Consider the following 15,949-nt stretch of genomic DNA (forward strand, 5'->3'; position numbering starts at 1 on the left):
AGTGAGCCAAGATCGTGCCATTGCACTCCAGCCTGAGTGACAGAGTGACTCTCTCTCAAAAATAAATAAATAAATAAATAAATAAATAAATAAATAAATAAGAAAAATGTTTAAAGAATATGAAAATAATTTGGTGTTGTTTAGGTAGATTGTTTTCCTCCTCAGAGTTGAAAGCTAAAAAAAGTAACACAGATATTCACTAGATTTTATCACTGAAATGACACCATAGCACTGTTGCCCAGGCTGGAGTGCAGTGGTGCAATCTCAGCTCAGTGCAACCTCTGCCTCCCTGGCGCAAGTGATTCTCCTGCCTCTGCCTTCTGAGCAGCTGGGATTATAGGCACATACCACCATGCCTGGCTAATTTCTGTATTTTAGCAGAGATAGGGTTTTGCCATGTTGACCAGGCTAGTCTCAAACTCGACTTCAAATGGTCTGCCTCGGCCTCCCAAAGTGCTGGGATTACAGGCATGAGCCACTGTGCTTGGCAGGTTTTTTGTTTTTGATGAACTTGTCATTTCCAGCACTCCCTGCTTGCGATGTTCTCTCTTGTACCTGTGACACTGAGGGAAACTGTTAGATGCCAAATTCACCTGAGGGACTAAAATCTGTCTAGATGTAAGTCTGATCTGGCGTCTACTGGGGGAAGGGAAAGACTGAGTAAACTCTGTTTTAGTTCATATCCATTGCCATTCAATTCTGAATTCTAAGATATGGCACCCAGTAGGGTCACTCCACATGTTTATTCAATGGAAGTGATGTCTGAAAATTCAACTTTTATCAAAAAGCATTTTAGGTGGGTAGAATTATGACTGTGAACTGTCTCCTAAATAATTTAGTGTTCCATTATTCCCCTTCCCAATACATTTTGGATTTTAGGCCCTACATAGGTCTAGACCCTGGAGTCTAGGACTCTGCTTCTGGAACCAGCAGTATTGGCCTCACTTGAGAGCTTATTAAAAATGGAGAGTCTCCAGCCCACCCTCAGATCCAAGGAATCAGGATGGACTTTTTAACATGCTCCCCAAGTGATCTGTGTGCATGTTAAAGTAGGAGAAACGCTGCTCTGAGCATCTGATCAGGAGGCCCTCCCAGCCCTGGCTTCAGGGTAGAGCTATCTGGGTTGCAGGGTGGCACCATGCCACACATTGTGGGCAGAGAGTTCAAATTCCAGCTCTGCTGTGAACTTCATCACAGGGACAAGTGACCTAAAATTTAAAAAAAAAAAAAAAAATCAAACTCACAGAAAAGTCGCAAGAATAGTACAAAGAACTTCTGTAAATACTTTACCTAGATTCACCAACTATTAACATTTTGCAATGTACACTTTATCTTTTTTTTCTTTCTACCTATGTATGATGATTATTCCTGAATTATTAGAGAGTTAATTGTATATACTGGCATGTCTTTACCCTCAAGACTTCAGTGTGTAGCTCCGATAACAAGGACATTTCCCTACACGACAACACCAGGGCTAGAACTAGAGGGAGGCTAACAAGGCCTGAGCCTGGGTGGCCCTTCAAGAAGGCTTCCTTCAACTTTGTACCCTAGGAACCTCTGTTGTCTCACCCTAGTTCTGGCCTGCATGCTACAGGTATCAAAATCAGGAAACCTAACGCTGACTCAATACTATTATCTAATCTACAGTCTATTATATTTAATCTATAATCTATTATATATCTATAGTCTAATCTTTAAGCTATTTTCCAATCATGTCTATTGTCCCAATAAGGTCCTTTGTAGCAAAAATTTTCCCCAGATTCAATTCAGGATCATGTATGACATTTAATTATCCTGTGTATTTAGTCTCCTTTAATCTGGAACAGTTCCTCAGGCTTTGTCTTTTATGATATTGATATTTTTGAAAATTATAGACTAGTTATGTTACAGAATGTCCCTCAATATGGGAAGAAGTTACTTTTTAATCTCTTAATGGTTCGGTTTCATCACTATTAAATTGGGAATAGTCCCTCCTTGTTGTTGAATCAAATAGATGAAGACACGTAATGGGCTTGACACATGGCAGGTGCAGGTGGATTAAACAAGAAGCTGCCACTGATCGGGCACTTGTCAGCGCCATGCCAAGTGCTTCACACGCATTGTCTCATTTTGTTTTTACTGCAGCTCTGTGAGATGGGCTGTATTTTTACCCCTACTTCACAGAAGAAGAATCTGAGACTTAGAATCATTTGTCCAAGGTCTCATAGCTAGTAAGGAGTGACATGGGGACTTGAATCAAGTCAGTGAGACTGCAAAGATTATTCACTTGTAACATGCTTGTGGTGCTTGCTACAATCTAGCTTTTTAAGCATAAAATTTTCCTAAAGTTCACCATTTTAACCATTTCAAAGTGTATAATTCAGTGTCTCTCAGTATATTTAAAATGTTGTACAACTCTCAGCACTATCCAATTCCAGAACATTTCCATCGCCTCATGAAGAAACCCTATACCTCCCAATTCCCCTGATAACCACTAATCTGTTAATCTACCTCTGTTTCTGTGGATTTGCAGATACATAAAATGAAATACTACTAAGCAATAAAAAGGAACTAACTACTGATACGCAGTAACATTCTGGATCTCAAAAACACACTGAGTGAATGAACCCAGATACAAAAGACTGCATATGGAAATATTCCATTTATGTGAAATTCTAGAAAAAACAAAGCCTTAGGAACAGACAACATGGCAGTGGTTGCCTGGGGACAGGAACGTATGGTTGGGAGGTGGCACTGACTGCAAAGGGGTATAAGGGAACTTTTTGGAGGGACAGAGGTGTTCTAATATTTGATTGGTAGTGGTGGTTGCACATTGGATATATTTGCCCAAATGCATCAAATTGTCCACTGTGTCAAGTTTATAATATGTAAATTATACCTCAATAAGATTATAAAAAAAGAAGAAAAAAATCTAAGCATATCTGATCCTGAATGGAGTTCAATTCATCAGCACAGCTTCCTTTGTTGCCTGGCCCCAGATCCATCTTCCCAGCCTCATCTCTCACTTCTCTGACACTTGCCATGGGCAAGCCCAGTGTTGGGCACTCAGAGAATGTGGGGGAAGGAGAACCTCTATCTTCAGGGAACTCACAGCCTAGTCTGGGAGCAGAAAGAAAGGGCAGCCAACTCTGACATAGCAGGGCACCCTTCCTAGAGGACCACTGAATCCTACGGACAGGAACAAAGATATTCCAGACACAGCCTGGATTCCAGTCATTTTGAATCTCAAGTTTGAATCAAGTTTCAACCTAATATTTTGAATAGGTAATACATTTCTATGGCTGTATACTTTAAGCCAAAGAGATGACAGAGTTTATTTTAGTGCTTTTAGGAATGTGGGAATCACTTGTAATGTTTAGGTTAATCGATGTTAAGTAATTTTCGGGAGTAACTGGAATTATTTTAAAAATCACTGGGTTAAACTGGGTGCAGTGGTGCGTGCCTGTAGTCCCCAGCTACTCAGGAGGCTGAGGCAAGAGGATCACTTGAACATAGGAGTTTGAGTCCAGCCAAGGCAACACAGCAAGACCCCATCTCTAAAAAACAAAACAAAACCAAACCCAAAACATTGGGTTGACACTAAAATATCATGATGCTAACCTGTGCCAGGAGGTCCTTTGCTTGAGGGAGGAGCACTGTCTCCATCCCTAGCATGAAAAGATTAAACTTCTATATTCTCTTCACCCTTAGAAAGCTCCTATTCATAAGAGGTGAAACCATTAAATAAAACAAAAGGAATATAAACCTTTCAAGCCTTTGCCTGCCCCATCAGAGATCTATGTGGAACTGGCAGTAGCTTGGCTCCCTTTGAGTGCTTTGTAACTATGGTCTTCAAGATTTCTTGCTTGCTTTTCTCCTATAAGAAATTTGAGGCCGGGCGCGGTGGCTCAAGCCTGTAATCCCAGCACTTTGGGAGGCCGAGACGGGCGGATCACGAGGTCAGGAGATCGAGACCATCCTGGCTAACACGGTGAAACCCCGTCTCTATTAAGAAATACAAAAAAACTAGCCGGGCGAGGTGGCGGGCGCCTGTAGTCCCAGCTACTCGGGAGGCTGAGGCCGGAGAATGGCGTGAACCCGGGAGGCGGAGCTTGCAGTGAGCTGAGATCTGGCCACTGTACTCCAGCCTGGGCGACAGAGCGAGACTCCATCTCAAAAAAAAAAAAAAAAAAAAAAAAGAAATTTGAAAAACTGTGTTTTGTTCTTTCTTCCTTCTTTTCTTTCCTTTTTCTGTCTTTCTCTCTCCTTCCTTCCTTCTCTCTTTTTTTTTTTTTTAAATAAGAGATAGGGTCTCATTCTGTCACTTACGCTGGAGTGTAGTGGCATGATCACAGCCCACTGCAGCCTCAAACTCCTGGGCTCAAGCAATCCTCTCGCCTCAGCCTCCTGAGTAGCTGGGATTACAGGCATGAGCCATCATGCTTCGCTAAAACTGTTTCTTCTTGTACTTTTAAAGGTCATATCTAAAATGTTTCATCACAAGTTTAAATTATTATTTAATTTAAATTATAAATTATTATTTAACAAACCTATTATTTAATAAGGTTTGTTATTTCTGGCTTAAGTATTGGCATTTTAAAATAAGATTGCTACATCATTCTTTAAATGTATCCAAGGAAATTTAAAGATCATAATGCATCTATCATCCATTTAAAAACTACATGAACAAGCTTTTCTTTAAAGTAAATTTTACATCAGTCTTTATTTTTCTTATCTTGTACTTCCATTCCACTTACCCCTGAACATTTTAATATAATATTTTAAGCTGGAGAGTCTTTTATTGATCAACCTACCGCATTTCCCTACAATTTTTTTTTTTAAAGAAAATTCTTGACTGACTCTGATAAGCTTAAAAAGCTCATTTTGATTGCATAATTTTAATACCTAATTGATCTAAATGACACAAAGTATTACATATTTTGGTATCTATCAAAATTAAAGGATATTTTTGCTGAATGAAATAGAATTGGGTCAAACCTAGTCCTAGTTTTCACTTCTATGGATAGAAACACAAAATACCTTGTTCATTCATTCAACAAATATTTATTGAGCATCTCCTACGTGTCAATAGCTACTTTAGGCACTTGTGATACACTGGTAAATACTCCAGATAAATCCTTGCCCTCATGGAGCTTACATTCTAGTCGGGGGTAATAGGCAATAAACAATAAACACAACACATGAGTAAATCATATAGTATGTCAGAAGTGCTATAGCAAAAGAGAAAGCAGGGTAAAGGGGCTTTAGGTGTACTGTGAAAGTTAAGAATCGGTTGTGATTTTTAAAAGGTCAGGGTAGGCTTCAATGAGGTAACTTTCGACCAAAGGAGGTGAGAGAGTTGGCAATGCAGATATCAGGGGGAAACATGTACAAGGCAGAGGGCACAGCCAGTGCAGAGGCCCTAACTTGGGAGCATGGCTGACATCTTCTAGGGACTAGAAAAGACATCGGGAAGGCTAGAACATATTGGAGAATGACTGATAGGAGATGAGATTAGAGAAGTAATGCTCAGGGGTGGAGTGGTGGTACTGATCTTATAGAACCCTTTAGACTATTGTAAGGATGTAGATTTTTACTCTAAATGAAATGAGGATCATTTAATGTAGGGATTTAAGCAGAGAGAAGATATCTGACTTATTTATTTTTTTGAGATGGAGTCTCGCTCTGTCGCCCAGGCTGGAGTGCAGTGGCGCAATCTCCACTCACTGCAAGCTCCACCTCCCAGGTTCACGCCATTCTCCTGCCTCAGCCTCCCGAGTAGCTGGGACTACAGGCGCCCACCACCGCGCCCGGCTAATTTTTTTGTATTTTTTAGTAGACCCGGGTTTCACCGTGTTAGCCAGGATGGTCTCGATCTCCTGACCTCGTGATCCACCCGCCTCGGCCTCCCAAAGTGCTGGGATTACAGGCATGAGGCACCGCGCCCACCCCTGACTTACGTTTTAAAACGATCACTGTAGCTATTATATTGGGAAGAGGCAAGCATGAGAACAGGGAGAGCTTTTAGAAGATGAATCCAAAGATGAGATGATGGTGGCTCAGACCAGGGAGTAGCAGTGGAGGTGGTTAGGGATGCTCTGTGGATTAGACATGCGTGTGAGAAAACGAGGGGAATCCAGAATTGCTGGACAGCACTAAGGATTTACTTGAGGTTCATGGTGATGAAATTAAAGTGAAACTACTCGGGGTTTTTGGTCTGAACAACTTGCACAATAGAGTTATCAAATGAGATCGGAAAGCTAGTGGGCTCAACAGGTTTGAGGGAGAATATTGTTCAGTTTATGACGTGTTTGAGGATATCAGAATCTGGAGTTCAGGTAAGGTCTGAGCTGAAGATATAAATTTAGGAGTTGTCATCATATATGATGATATCATATATCTTAGATAGTATTGAAAGTCAGGAGACTGGATGAGATCAAGGAAGTGTATATAGATTAAAAAGAGTTCAAGGGGCCAGGCACAGTGGCTCACGCCTGTAATCCCAGCCCTCTAGGAGGCTGACGCAGGCAGATCACCTGAGGTCAGGAGTTCAAGACCAGCGTGGCCAACAAGGCCAAACCCTGTCTCTACTAAAAATACAAAAATTAGCCGGGTGTGGTGGCGGGTGCCTGTGATCCCAGTTACTTGGGAGGCTGAAGCAGGGAGAATTGCTTGAATCTGGGAGACAGAGGTTGCAGTGAGCTGCGATCATGCCACTGCACTACAGCCTGGGTGACAGAGACTCTGTTTCAAAAAAAAAAAAAAAAAAAAGAGTTCAAGGAATGAGCCCCAGTTAAGGGGTTTGAGAGAAGAGATGGAATCCAGCAAAGATGACAGGGAAGGAGGAACCATGAATGAAGGAGAAAAACCAAGAGGATGTGGTTAAAAAAAAGAGAATCAAGTGATTAGCTGTGTCAGCTGTTACAGATAAGTCAATCAAGATGAGAACTGAGACTAGATCATTGGGTTTAGCCAGCGTGAAGTTCTTTGTTGGCCTTCGCAAGAGTAGTTTTGATAGTGTGGTAAGGATGAAAGCATGAATGGAGTTTCAGAGAGGATGGGAGACCTAACACTCAGCTGATGACCTAAAATACGCCACATGTGTACCTCACATGTAATGATTCTACTACGTATGTATGGAGTCTTAACATACATATCATGCTTGACATGTTTTTGAACTTTATATAAATGGTATTGTATGGGATGTATTCTGCTGTTGTAGAATGGGAGAAGAACTGCAGATAAAGTATAGAAAACTCTTTTAGAAGTTTTCTTGTAAAGGGAGTAGAGAAATGGGTGATAGCTGACAGTAGAAATAGGTCCAAGAGAAAAATCTGTGGGATTGGAAAAATCACAGCTGCTGGTAAACTTACCAGAATGACACAGTAGAGAAATATTGATAATACAGAATAGGGGGATAATTGCTGGAGTGACAGTGAGGATACTGATTAGGCAAGATAGGACTGGAATCTATGTGTTGGTGACAATGCTCCTTTAGCTAGGAGCATGGCAATTCAACCATGTGAGGGTGGGGAAGGCAAAGTAGAGGATGGCATGTGGGTGTGGGTGATGCTGAGATTCTGTAGAATTTTTTCTCTTATTGCTTCAATTTTCTCAAACAAGGCTGTTAATTGAGAATGATGGAGGGGAGGATGTGCAACTTAGAGGACAGAGAAAGTACAAACTCCACAAGAATGGAGGAGGGAAGGAGAATTGCTGGACAGCACTAAGGGGTCTGCCTGAGGTTCCTGGTGATGAAATTAAAGTGAAAGTAGTCAGTGTGATTGCGTTCTTCTTTCGCCACATTCAGGGCGCTAGCTTGAATCAGGGTTGTGGTTTTGCCAGGCAAGCACAACAAAGGGAGAGAAAGGCAAGGGGGCTGAGGGCATGTGTAAGAGTGATTGTGATTGGCCAGGGGTTGAGGCTGGGTGAGAGCAGATATGAGGGGTTAAAGAATTGTCGCAGTTAGAGTACTACAGGGAGTGACCTAGAAAACCGAGGTGGTGATCAGGGTATGAGATGTTTGAAACTGAGATAATGAAGAAGTTGCAGAGTTCGATAAGGCTACTGTGATTATGACCATGGGAGGAAGTGGCTTAGTTAGGGTATGTGCAAGTTAGAAGTTAGAGAAGGTACAAAATCCAGAATGATCAAGGGGAGGATGTGTAAGTTAGAGGACAGAGAAGGTACAAAATCCAGAAGAGTGGAGCAGAGAAGTGTAAGAGAATTGCTGGACAGCACTAACGGTCTACCTGAAGTTAATGGTGAACAGTGGGGGTCTCCACCCAACAGCCAGCAAGGGACTGAGGCCATCAGTCCTGAGGCCTGCAAGGAACTGAATGCTGCCAACAACCACATGAGCTTGGAAGCAGATCCTCGTCCCAGCCTCACGTTGTAGAGGACCCAGCCAAGTGATGCCTGGACTCTTGACGCAGAGAAACTGTAAGATCATAAAATTGAAGCAATGAGAGAAAATCTTTGAAGAATAAAAGGAACTGAGAGGCCAGAGTACTGGGAAGATCTTATAACCACCTAGCACTAGGACAGAAGTGGCACTGGAGTGACTGACAGGAGCAAATTGTGCAGAGATAAAGTGGGGTAAGGTCAGCGATAGAGGTATTGGATAGCAAGATTTAAAGTTGCTGGTTTAGAGGAGGAGGGGGACGGCCTGGAAGCAATGTTGAGAAGCAAGAAGGAAACCTACCTCACCTCCAGGCACTAAGAGGCTGAAGGTTGAAAACACCATTGCCACTACTTGATAGGTGGAAGAAAGAGCAGTGTCCCAGGGCAAAGTTGGGTTTCCCTTAACTAAAAAGGTGAAGGGAACCTGAAGGGAAATTCTGAGAAGAGGTTGAGCTTATAGGGAATATCATTTGCATAAATAAATAGATGGTGTGGTAGATTCTAAACAGGCCCCAAATGATCCCCGCCTCCTAGTGTTCAAACTTTTGTGTTTCCTTCCCCTTCAGTGTAGGTGGCGCCTGTGATTTGCTTCTGGCCAGCAATGTATGGCAAAGGTGACAGAGTATGAGTGACACTGTGTATGTGATGATGTTACATAAGATTGAAACCAGTGTCTTGCTGAGACTCTCCCCGTTGCTGGCTTTGAAGAAGCAAGCTGCCATATTGTTAGCTTCCCTATGGAGAGGACCACATGGCAAGGAACAGAGGGGGTCTCCAGCCAACAGCCTGCAAGGGACGGAGGCCCTCAGTCCTGCAGCATGCAAGGAACTGAATGGTGCCAACAACCACATGAGCTTGGAAGCAGATCCTTTGTTCCAGCCTCACTTTGTAGAGGACCCAGCTGAGCCATGCCTGGACTCCTGACCCAGAGAAACTGTAATATCATAAATGTTTGTTGTTTCAAGCTTCTATATTTGTGGTGATATTGTTATATAGCAATAGGTAACTAATACAGACGGAATGGAAGAAGTTTAGTTATAACTATGTGTCAATTTTTAAAAAACTTCTTCTGAGGTATATTACCTAAGAATCACATATTGATCTATTACCAAATCATGTTTTGTAATCTATCAGCTGACAGATCTTCCTTCAGTTTCGTTGACAGAAAAGATCTGAAAACTATCTGACTTGAAAAATAATTTAATATCCATTCACTAAAGTCATTTACTTTCTCAGCATAGATACCGATTTTTGAATTGTCCCTTTTGGATTGCTGGGGAAGTACTGCATTGATCCAATGCACATTAGTAATGGGTGAGAATTTTGACTTTCTTTTGTAAGGTGGGAGGACAGTTTTGAAAGGGGATGCTGTGTCCTCAGCTCCTTTCTTAAGCTGGGCAATTTTCGAAAATAGAACATACAGCAGTGGAAGATGTGGAAATGAATTCCCTTAAAACTGGTCTTCATAAATCCCAGGAGTAAGAGAACACCAGTTTGGAGCTTAAGGAGCTTTCTGGTAAAAGAAGGAATGGCCCAGGCAGTGATGTGGAGGATAGAATGAAGCACTGAGTATGAGTGATGAAGGCGTGCGGTGGGTGTAGAGAGTTTCTGGGCGACGTGACTTAAGAAATGACTTTAGAACTGGCTAATCATTAGTTTTGGAGGGACTAAAAGTAGTTCCAAAGTAGTTCCTGGTTGGTGAATATAAATCATTAATGTGTTTTAAATGAAAAAGAAATGCATGCGTCTTGTAAAAAATATGAAATAAAAGAAGCATAAAGTCAAAAGCAGAGCCTGTGCCTTCCCCCACCAAACAGGTAACCTAGTTAACTGGTGTGTCGTAGGATTCGAAGTTCCCCTCCCGCAGAGAGTGCGCCTACATCGCTTCCAACAAAATCCACTCACACTTGCAGGGCAAGGCTCTTCAATATGTGATTCCTTGACTGTTCTGTGCGTCTCTCGAGTTCAAACACCTCTGGGGCTCGTGATTTGGGGCTGCCACACAGGGAAGGAAGGTGCGGCCAGCGTCTGTTTCTTCCCTAAGTGAACTCCTACAACCTAGCCACCTTCTCCCCAGAGCTGTCGACCGGTGGTTGAAGGCCAATTTTTGTGCCTACGCAGGTCCTCCACACAGAACAAAACAAATACACAACAAAAGCCGGGCTAATAGCTATTTATAAACACTTACTGGACGCCCACTCTACGCCGAGCTCTCCCGCGCTCCTTGGGAACTTTTTTGCCAAGAGATGCCAATTTTCCCGGCGACCACTCCCTCAAGCAGGCCTTCGCCTCTGCCCGCGCGGAGGCTCAGGCCCAGGCCCAGGCCGGGATTCAGAGCCGCCCCTCGGCTGGCTCTGCCCTGCAGGCGCCTGCGCAGAGCGACTCTCGCCGTCACTTGGGGCGGGAGGCGGCGACAGCCGGGAGAAAGGAAAGCTGCGGGGGAAAAGGGCCAAACCCTGAAATTACCCGGATGTGGTCCCCGCGCGCGCATGCTCAGTGTGTTCTCGACAAGTTGGCAGCAACAACACGGCCCTGGTCGTCGTCGCTGCTGCGGTAACGGAGCGGCTCGGGTGGCGGAGCCTGCGTTCGCGCCCTCCTGCTCTCCTCGGGAGGCCCTTCCCGCCCTCCCCTCGGCTCCGCGGCCGCCCAGGGGGTGGGAGCGGGTGAGGGGAGCCAGGCGCCCAGCGAGAGAGGCCCCCCGCCGCGGGGCGGCCCGGGAGCTCGAGGCGGTCCGGCCCGCGCGGGCAGCGGCGCGGCACTGAGGAGGGGCGGCCTGGCCGGGACGCCTCGGGGCGGGGGCCGAGGAGCTCTCCGGGCCGCAGGGGAAAGCGACGGGCCCGGCGCGTCCGCGGACCAGCAGCGGCGGGAGAGCGGACTCCCCTCGCCACCGCCCGATCCCAGGTAACCGCGCCATGTCCCCTCCCCTTCCCCCGGCCGGGCCCGCGCACCCCGCCCGCGGCTTCCCCGCCCCGGGGCGGGCTCCCGACTGCTGCTGCGGCGGCGGCGGCGGGGAGCGCGCGGAATCCGCTGGGAGGGCGACCGCGGCCGCCTGACGAGCCGGGCCGGGCGGCGGTGCCTTGCCTCCGTCCGGCCCCCAGCTTCGCTTGCAGCTCGTGGGAGAATCAAGTTAAAGTCAGACGGGACTCCTGCCGCGGCCGCCGCTCCTCTTTGTTGTTCTCGAGTAGTTTCACGGTCGCCCCGGCTGAGCGCGTTGGGTCGGCTGGAATGTGTTGCCTTAGGGTCTAAATGAAAGTTGTAAATTGTTTGTCTTAATTTATTTTCTCCAGCCAATTTCGGTTTTCTCTTTGTCCCCTACTTTCTCTTCCTAGTCTTGTCATGCCAGTTTACGCTTCTGGCTTTGATATGTTTACTTTTTGAGTATTGAGAGTGACGGCGGTATGCAGGACACATTCTTAGCACCTAACTGAACCCCTCCTTGCCCCCAATAAAACATGCTTCCTATTAAAAGACATAGTTGATCTTACTGTTAGCACTACATGTACTGAGAGTGAAATTGGTGTAGGGTGGAGGGCGGTGGCTCCATCACTTGTCCCAAACTGCTGTTAGGATTTCTCAAACTAGATTTTCAAAGGGACAAGTGTGTAGTTAACGTGAAAAGTTTATTTGCTGGTGCAGAGGCTTTAAAAAGCCCTATTGAAGATTGATAGCTGTTTCCCCTTAAAAACCTAAGTACGTTTGTTTTTATTTTAAAAAAACATTTTATTATGCATTATAATTTGGAAACTATTATTTCCAAATTAGTTTCTTAATGCATTTAGTTTTTGCACCGTAGTTTAAGATGGAATTGCCAGTTATTTAGGAATAATAAATACAACAAGATAATAGGGGAATTATCCTAAAATTGCCTTCTGCAAACATATGGTCTCAGCTAATTTTTGTTAATAACCTTTGACTTTTGCCAGAATTAGCATCCTTTTAGTCTTAGTAGCAGCTTGGTTACTCGGGTGTTTAAGAAGTAGGTTCACTACTTTTTGCTGGCAAAAACCATTTAGTCTCTAAAAAAAAAAAAAAAATGAAATGCATAATTTCGTAATTAGATTTAGAACATGGCATTTGAATAATTTTTATGATGGATTTCATAAATTGCTTTTGCCATACCCTGCGGAGACTAAATATATACATTTCAGTTGAAATATAGGAAGTTCTAAAATGTACCTTTTTTTTTTTGATGCTGAGGACTTTATATTGGAAAGTTCTGATATGATTAATACACAATATTCCAAACTGTAAAATGATTAACATTTAAAAATACAGTTTTTTAAATTAGTGTTTCTTCCATAATGCTGTCATGATTTTGTTTACTTAAATGGGTTTGTTACAGAAAAATGTAATAGAGATAGATAGGCCAAGCATTTATAATTTGGAGTAGCTTTAGATCTAAAGATAGTGGTGAATTATGTAGGTTTTAAGTTGTTGGAATTAAAACTAAAAGCTTCTTTAGATAAAAATTGTTGTAACAGTTTGTGACTATTAATAGAAGTGGCTTTTTCTTTGCTTTCCAGGTTTTTGAGTGAGTTTTAAAGAATTATTGCATCTTAGTTTTTTTATTTTTGAGGTGAGAGTGTATGTCTATTTAGGTAACTGCCTTCAGTGTAAATCTTGAGTTTAGAAAAAACCAAACTGCAAATGTTTTTCAGACTTAATGAAAATTTGTACTGAGAAAATCACTTTGAAATATTTTGGAGTAAGTTGGCTGGGCGGGGTGGCTCACGCCTGTAATCACAGCACTTTGGGAGGCCGAGGCTGGCGGATCACGAGGTCAGGAGATGGAAACCATACTGGCTAACACGGCGAAATTCCGTCTCTACTGAAAATGCAAAAAATTAGTCGGGCCTGGTGGCGGGCGCCTGTGGTCCCAGCCGCTTGGGAGGCAGAGGCAGGAGAATGGCGTGAACCCGGGAGGCGGAGCTTACAGTGAGCAGAGGTCGCGCCACTGCACTCCAGCCCTGGCGACAGAGTGAGACTCCGTTTCAAAAAAAAAAAAAAAAAAAAAAAAATTGGAATAAGTTTTACGTGAATGATTTTTAAAAGCCTGTGCTTCACTTTCTTAAGCTACATTTTAGTCGAGTGATTGTGTGTGAATTCTTTTTCTGTATTCCTCTTCAGTTTTTCTTTCCCCCCAAATTAAGGAGCAAGAATTAACCTAATTTACGCTGCCCAGTTACACTCCAGCTCTCTCACTTGGAAGCAGTTTTTTTCTGATTGAGCCAGTGTTATAGTAACATCATTAGGCACTATTCTAATTGAGGTGTGAATTACTGAGGCCTCTACTAGGGAGGTTAACCCTACAGAATCTGCAGGGTTCATTATATTTAAATTGCATATTTAGGCTTGTCTAAATTTTTGCCTATTTTGGTGAAAACATGTTGTTCTGCCGATGTTTAAACTTGGTTCATTTTATCCCTCTCTAGTTCATGACTAACCATTTTTTTCATTTTTAATTCAGTGATTTTTTTTTAGAGTGACTGGTTCTTTAAGCATCTTGTATTAGCCATTTCAATACTCATTATGTATGTTTGGATTTCTCTTATTTTGTTGGTCTAGAAGACAGTGTAGTTATGCCAAAAAAATTTTTTTTTCTTAAAGCGATGATGAATGGTGACTCCGAGTTGACCATTAATCGTGTATAAAAGTAACCTGACTAAAATGTTTCATTGTTTTCTACAGTTAAAAGACTTAGACCAGCATAACACAGCATTTTTTTGTTTTTGTTTGACATGGAGGCTTGCTCTGTTGTCTAGGCTGGGGTGCAGAGGCATGATCTCCCTCACTGCAAACCTCGCCTCCCAGGTTCAAGCGATTCTCCTGCATCAGCCTCCCGAGTAGCTGGGATTACAGGCATGTGCCACCACACCTGGCTAATTTTTGTATTTTTAGTAGAGATGAGGTTTCGCCATGTTGGCCAGGCTGGTCTTGAACAACTGACCTCAGGTGATCCGCCCGCTGTGGCCCCCCAAAGTGCTAGGATTACAGGCGTGAGCCACTGTGCCTGTCCTATAATACAGCATTTAATACAGTTTTGTAAAATCACATATGCCAAGCATATGCTTGATCGTAAGTCAGATTTAGAATTTTTGGATTTTGTTTTCTCTTTCTAAAATGTGTAATTTTGGTAATGGGAAATTTGACTGAATTCCAGTTTCTCAGGAACAAGGTATTTTAGGTTGTGTCACCTTGATACTATTGCATGGTGTAATTGGCATCCTGGAATATTTGTGTTTAATTATGAGAGTGAATGAAAACTAGGGTAGTGCTTACATACGTAAAACTAAGATCATGCATAGTCGGATTCTTACAGTTTATAAGGTTCTTATAATCTAAGCCTTGATAAGTTGCTACTGCAAATTATATCATAGATCAGATAAGTACCAAAGACCAATTGTAAAGAGGGTCTGTTAACATTTTAATCAGTTTATAATTGGTGGTAACAGTAAAGACCATTCGGCTCAAAGAATGTATTTCATTATTTATATTTCAAATGAGAATTTTTTGCAGTTTGGAAAACTTGTAAATGTGTTGAATTCATCTTTTTATTGCTTTTTTACTCCCAACGTTTAGGGCAATGGTCTTCTCTTCTCTCCTGTCTTTCTTTCTCTCTCCCTTTCTCCCTCCCTCCCTCCCTTTTTCTTCTTTTCTTTTCTTTGTTTTTTTTTTTTTTTTTTTTTCCTGAGACGGAGTTTCGCTTTTGTCGCCCAGGCTGGAGTGCAGTGCAGTGGTGCGATTTTGGCTCACTGCAACCTCCACCTCTTGGGTTCAAGCTATTCTCCTGCTTCAGCCTCCCGAGTAGCTGAGATTACAGGTGTGCGCCACCATGCCAAGCTAATTTTTTTGTATTGTTAGTAGAGGATGGGGTTTCACCATTGGCCAGGCTAGTCTTGAACTCCTGACCTCAGGTGATCCACCTGCCTCAGCCTCCCAAAGTGCTGGGATTATAGGCATGAGCCACTGCGCCCAGCCTTCTTTTTTTTTTCTTTTTCTTTCCATCTTGCTCAGTGTCCCAGCCTGGAGTGCAGTGCTGCAATCATAGCTCACTGCTGCCTCTACCTCCCAGGCTCAAGCAATCCCACCTCAGCTGCCCCAGTAGCTGGGACTACAGGCACACACCATCACACCTGTCTTAATTTTTTGAAAATTTTTTGTAGAGACAGGGTCTCCCTCTGTTGCCCAGGCTGGTCTTGAACTCTTGGGTTCAAGTGATCCTCCCACCTCAGCCTTCCAAAGTGCTGGCATTACAAGCATGAGCCACCATGCCTGGCAAGTAGTTTTCAATCTTGGCTGTACTTTTAGATCCCTTGAGGAGCTTTACAAAATACTGATGCCTGAATTCTAGCCCCGGAAATTGTGATTTGGTTGGTCTGGGGTGCAGCCAGGTTAGCCCTCCACAGTGATTGAGCCGTTAGGGTCCTCTGACTTTTTCTTTTGAGCTGTTTCACTTGTGTTAGCTTTACATTCTTTAATGCAGTGATATACGCATGTACAGTGTAGTCATCTCATACATCTATGTTAACATGTATGAGAGTATTGCCACATTTGCTTTGCTTCTGTG

The 15,949-nt window shown here is 43.3% G+C and overlaps 2 protein-coding genes across 4 annotated transcripts in view; one reads left to right on the plus strand and one right to left on the minus strand.

Annotated features, from left to right (window-relative positions):
- Positions 1-15,949, plus strand: part of SMAD4 (SMAD family member 4) — a 110,986-nt gene that overhangs the window by 39,051 nt on the left and 55,986 nt on the right. For 2 of the 3 annotated variants that reach the window (XR_640505.4, XM_003914385.5), the window contains exon 1: positions 11,171-11,283. The exons of the other annotated variant lie outside the window; for it this stretch is intronic. The gene's annotated coding sequence lies outside the window, so the exon portion shown is untranslated. Of the gene's footprint in view, positions 1-11,170; positions 11,284-15,949 lie in introns of those variants that run through there. 3 annotated transcript variants of the gene reach the window in all.
- Positions 725-14,685, minus strand: LOC110741760 (translation initiation factor IF-2-like). The gene is made up of 3 exons (XM_021929899.2): positions 14,666-14,685; positions 10,571-11,492; positions 725-1,208 (listed from the first exon to the last, which is right to left on the minus strand). The coding sequence occupies exons 1-2, from the start codon at positions 14,683-14,685 to the stop codon at positions 10,583-10,585; spliced, it is 930 nt and encodes a 309-aa protein (XP_021785591.2). The 3' UTR covers positions 725-1,208; positions 10,571-10,582.

Source organism: Papio anubis, chromosome 19 (genome assembly GCF_008728515.1).
Source record: "Papio anubis isolate 15944 chromosome 19, Panubis1.0, whole genome shotgun sequence".
Classification (NCBI taxonomy): domain Eukaryota; kingdom Metazoa; phylum Chordata; class Mammalia; order Primates; family Cercopithecidae; genus Papio; species Papio anubis.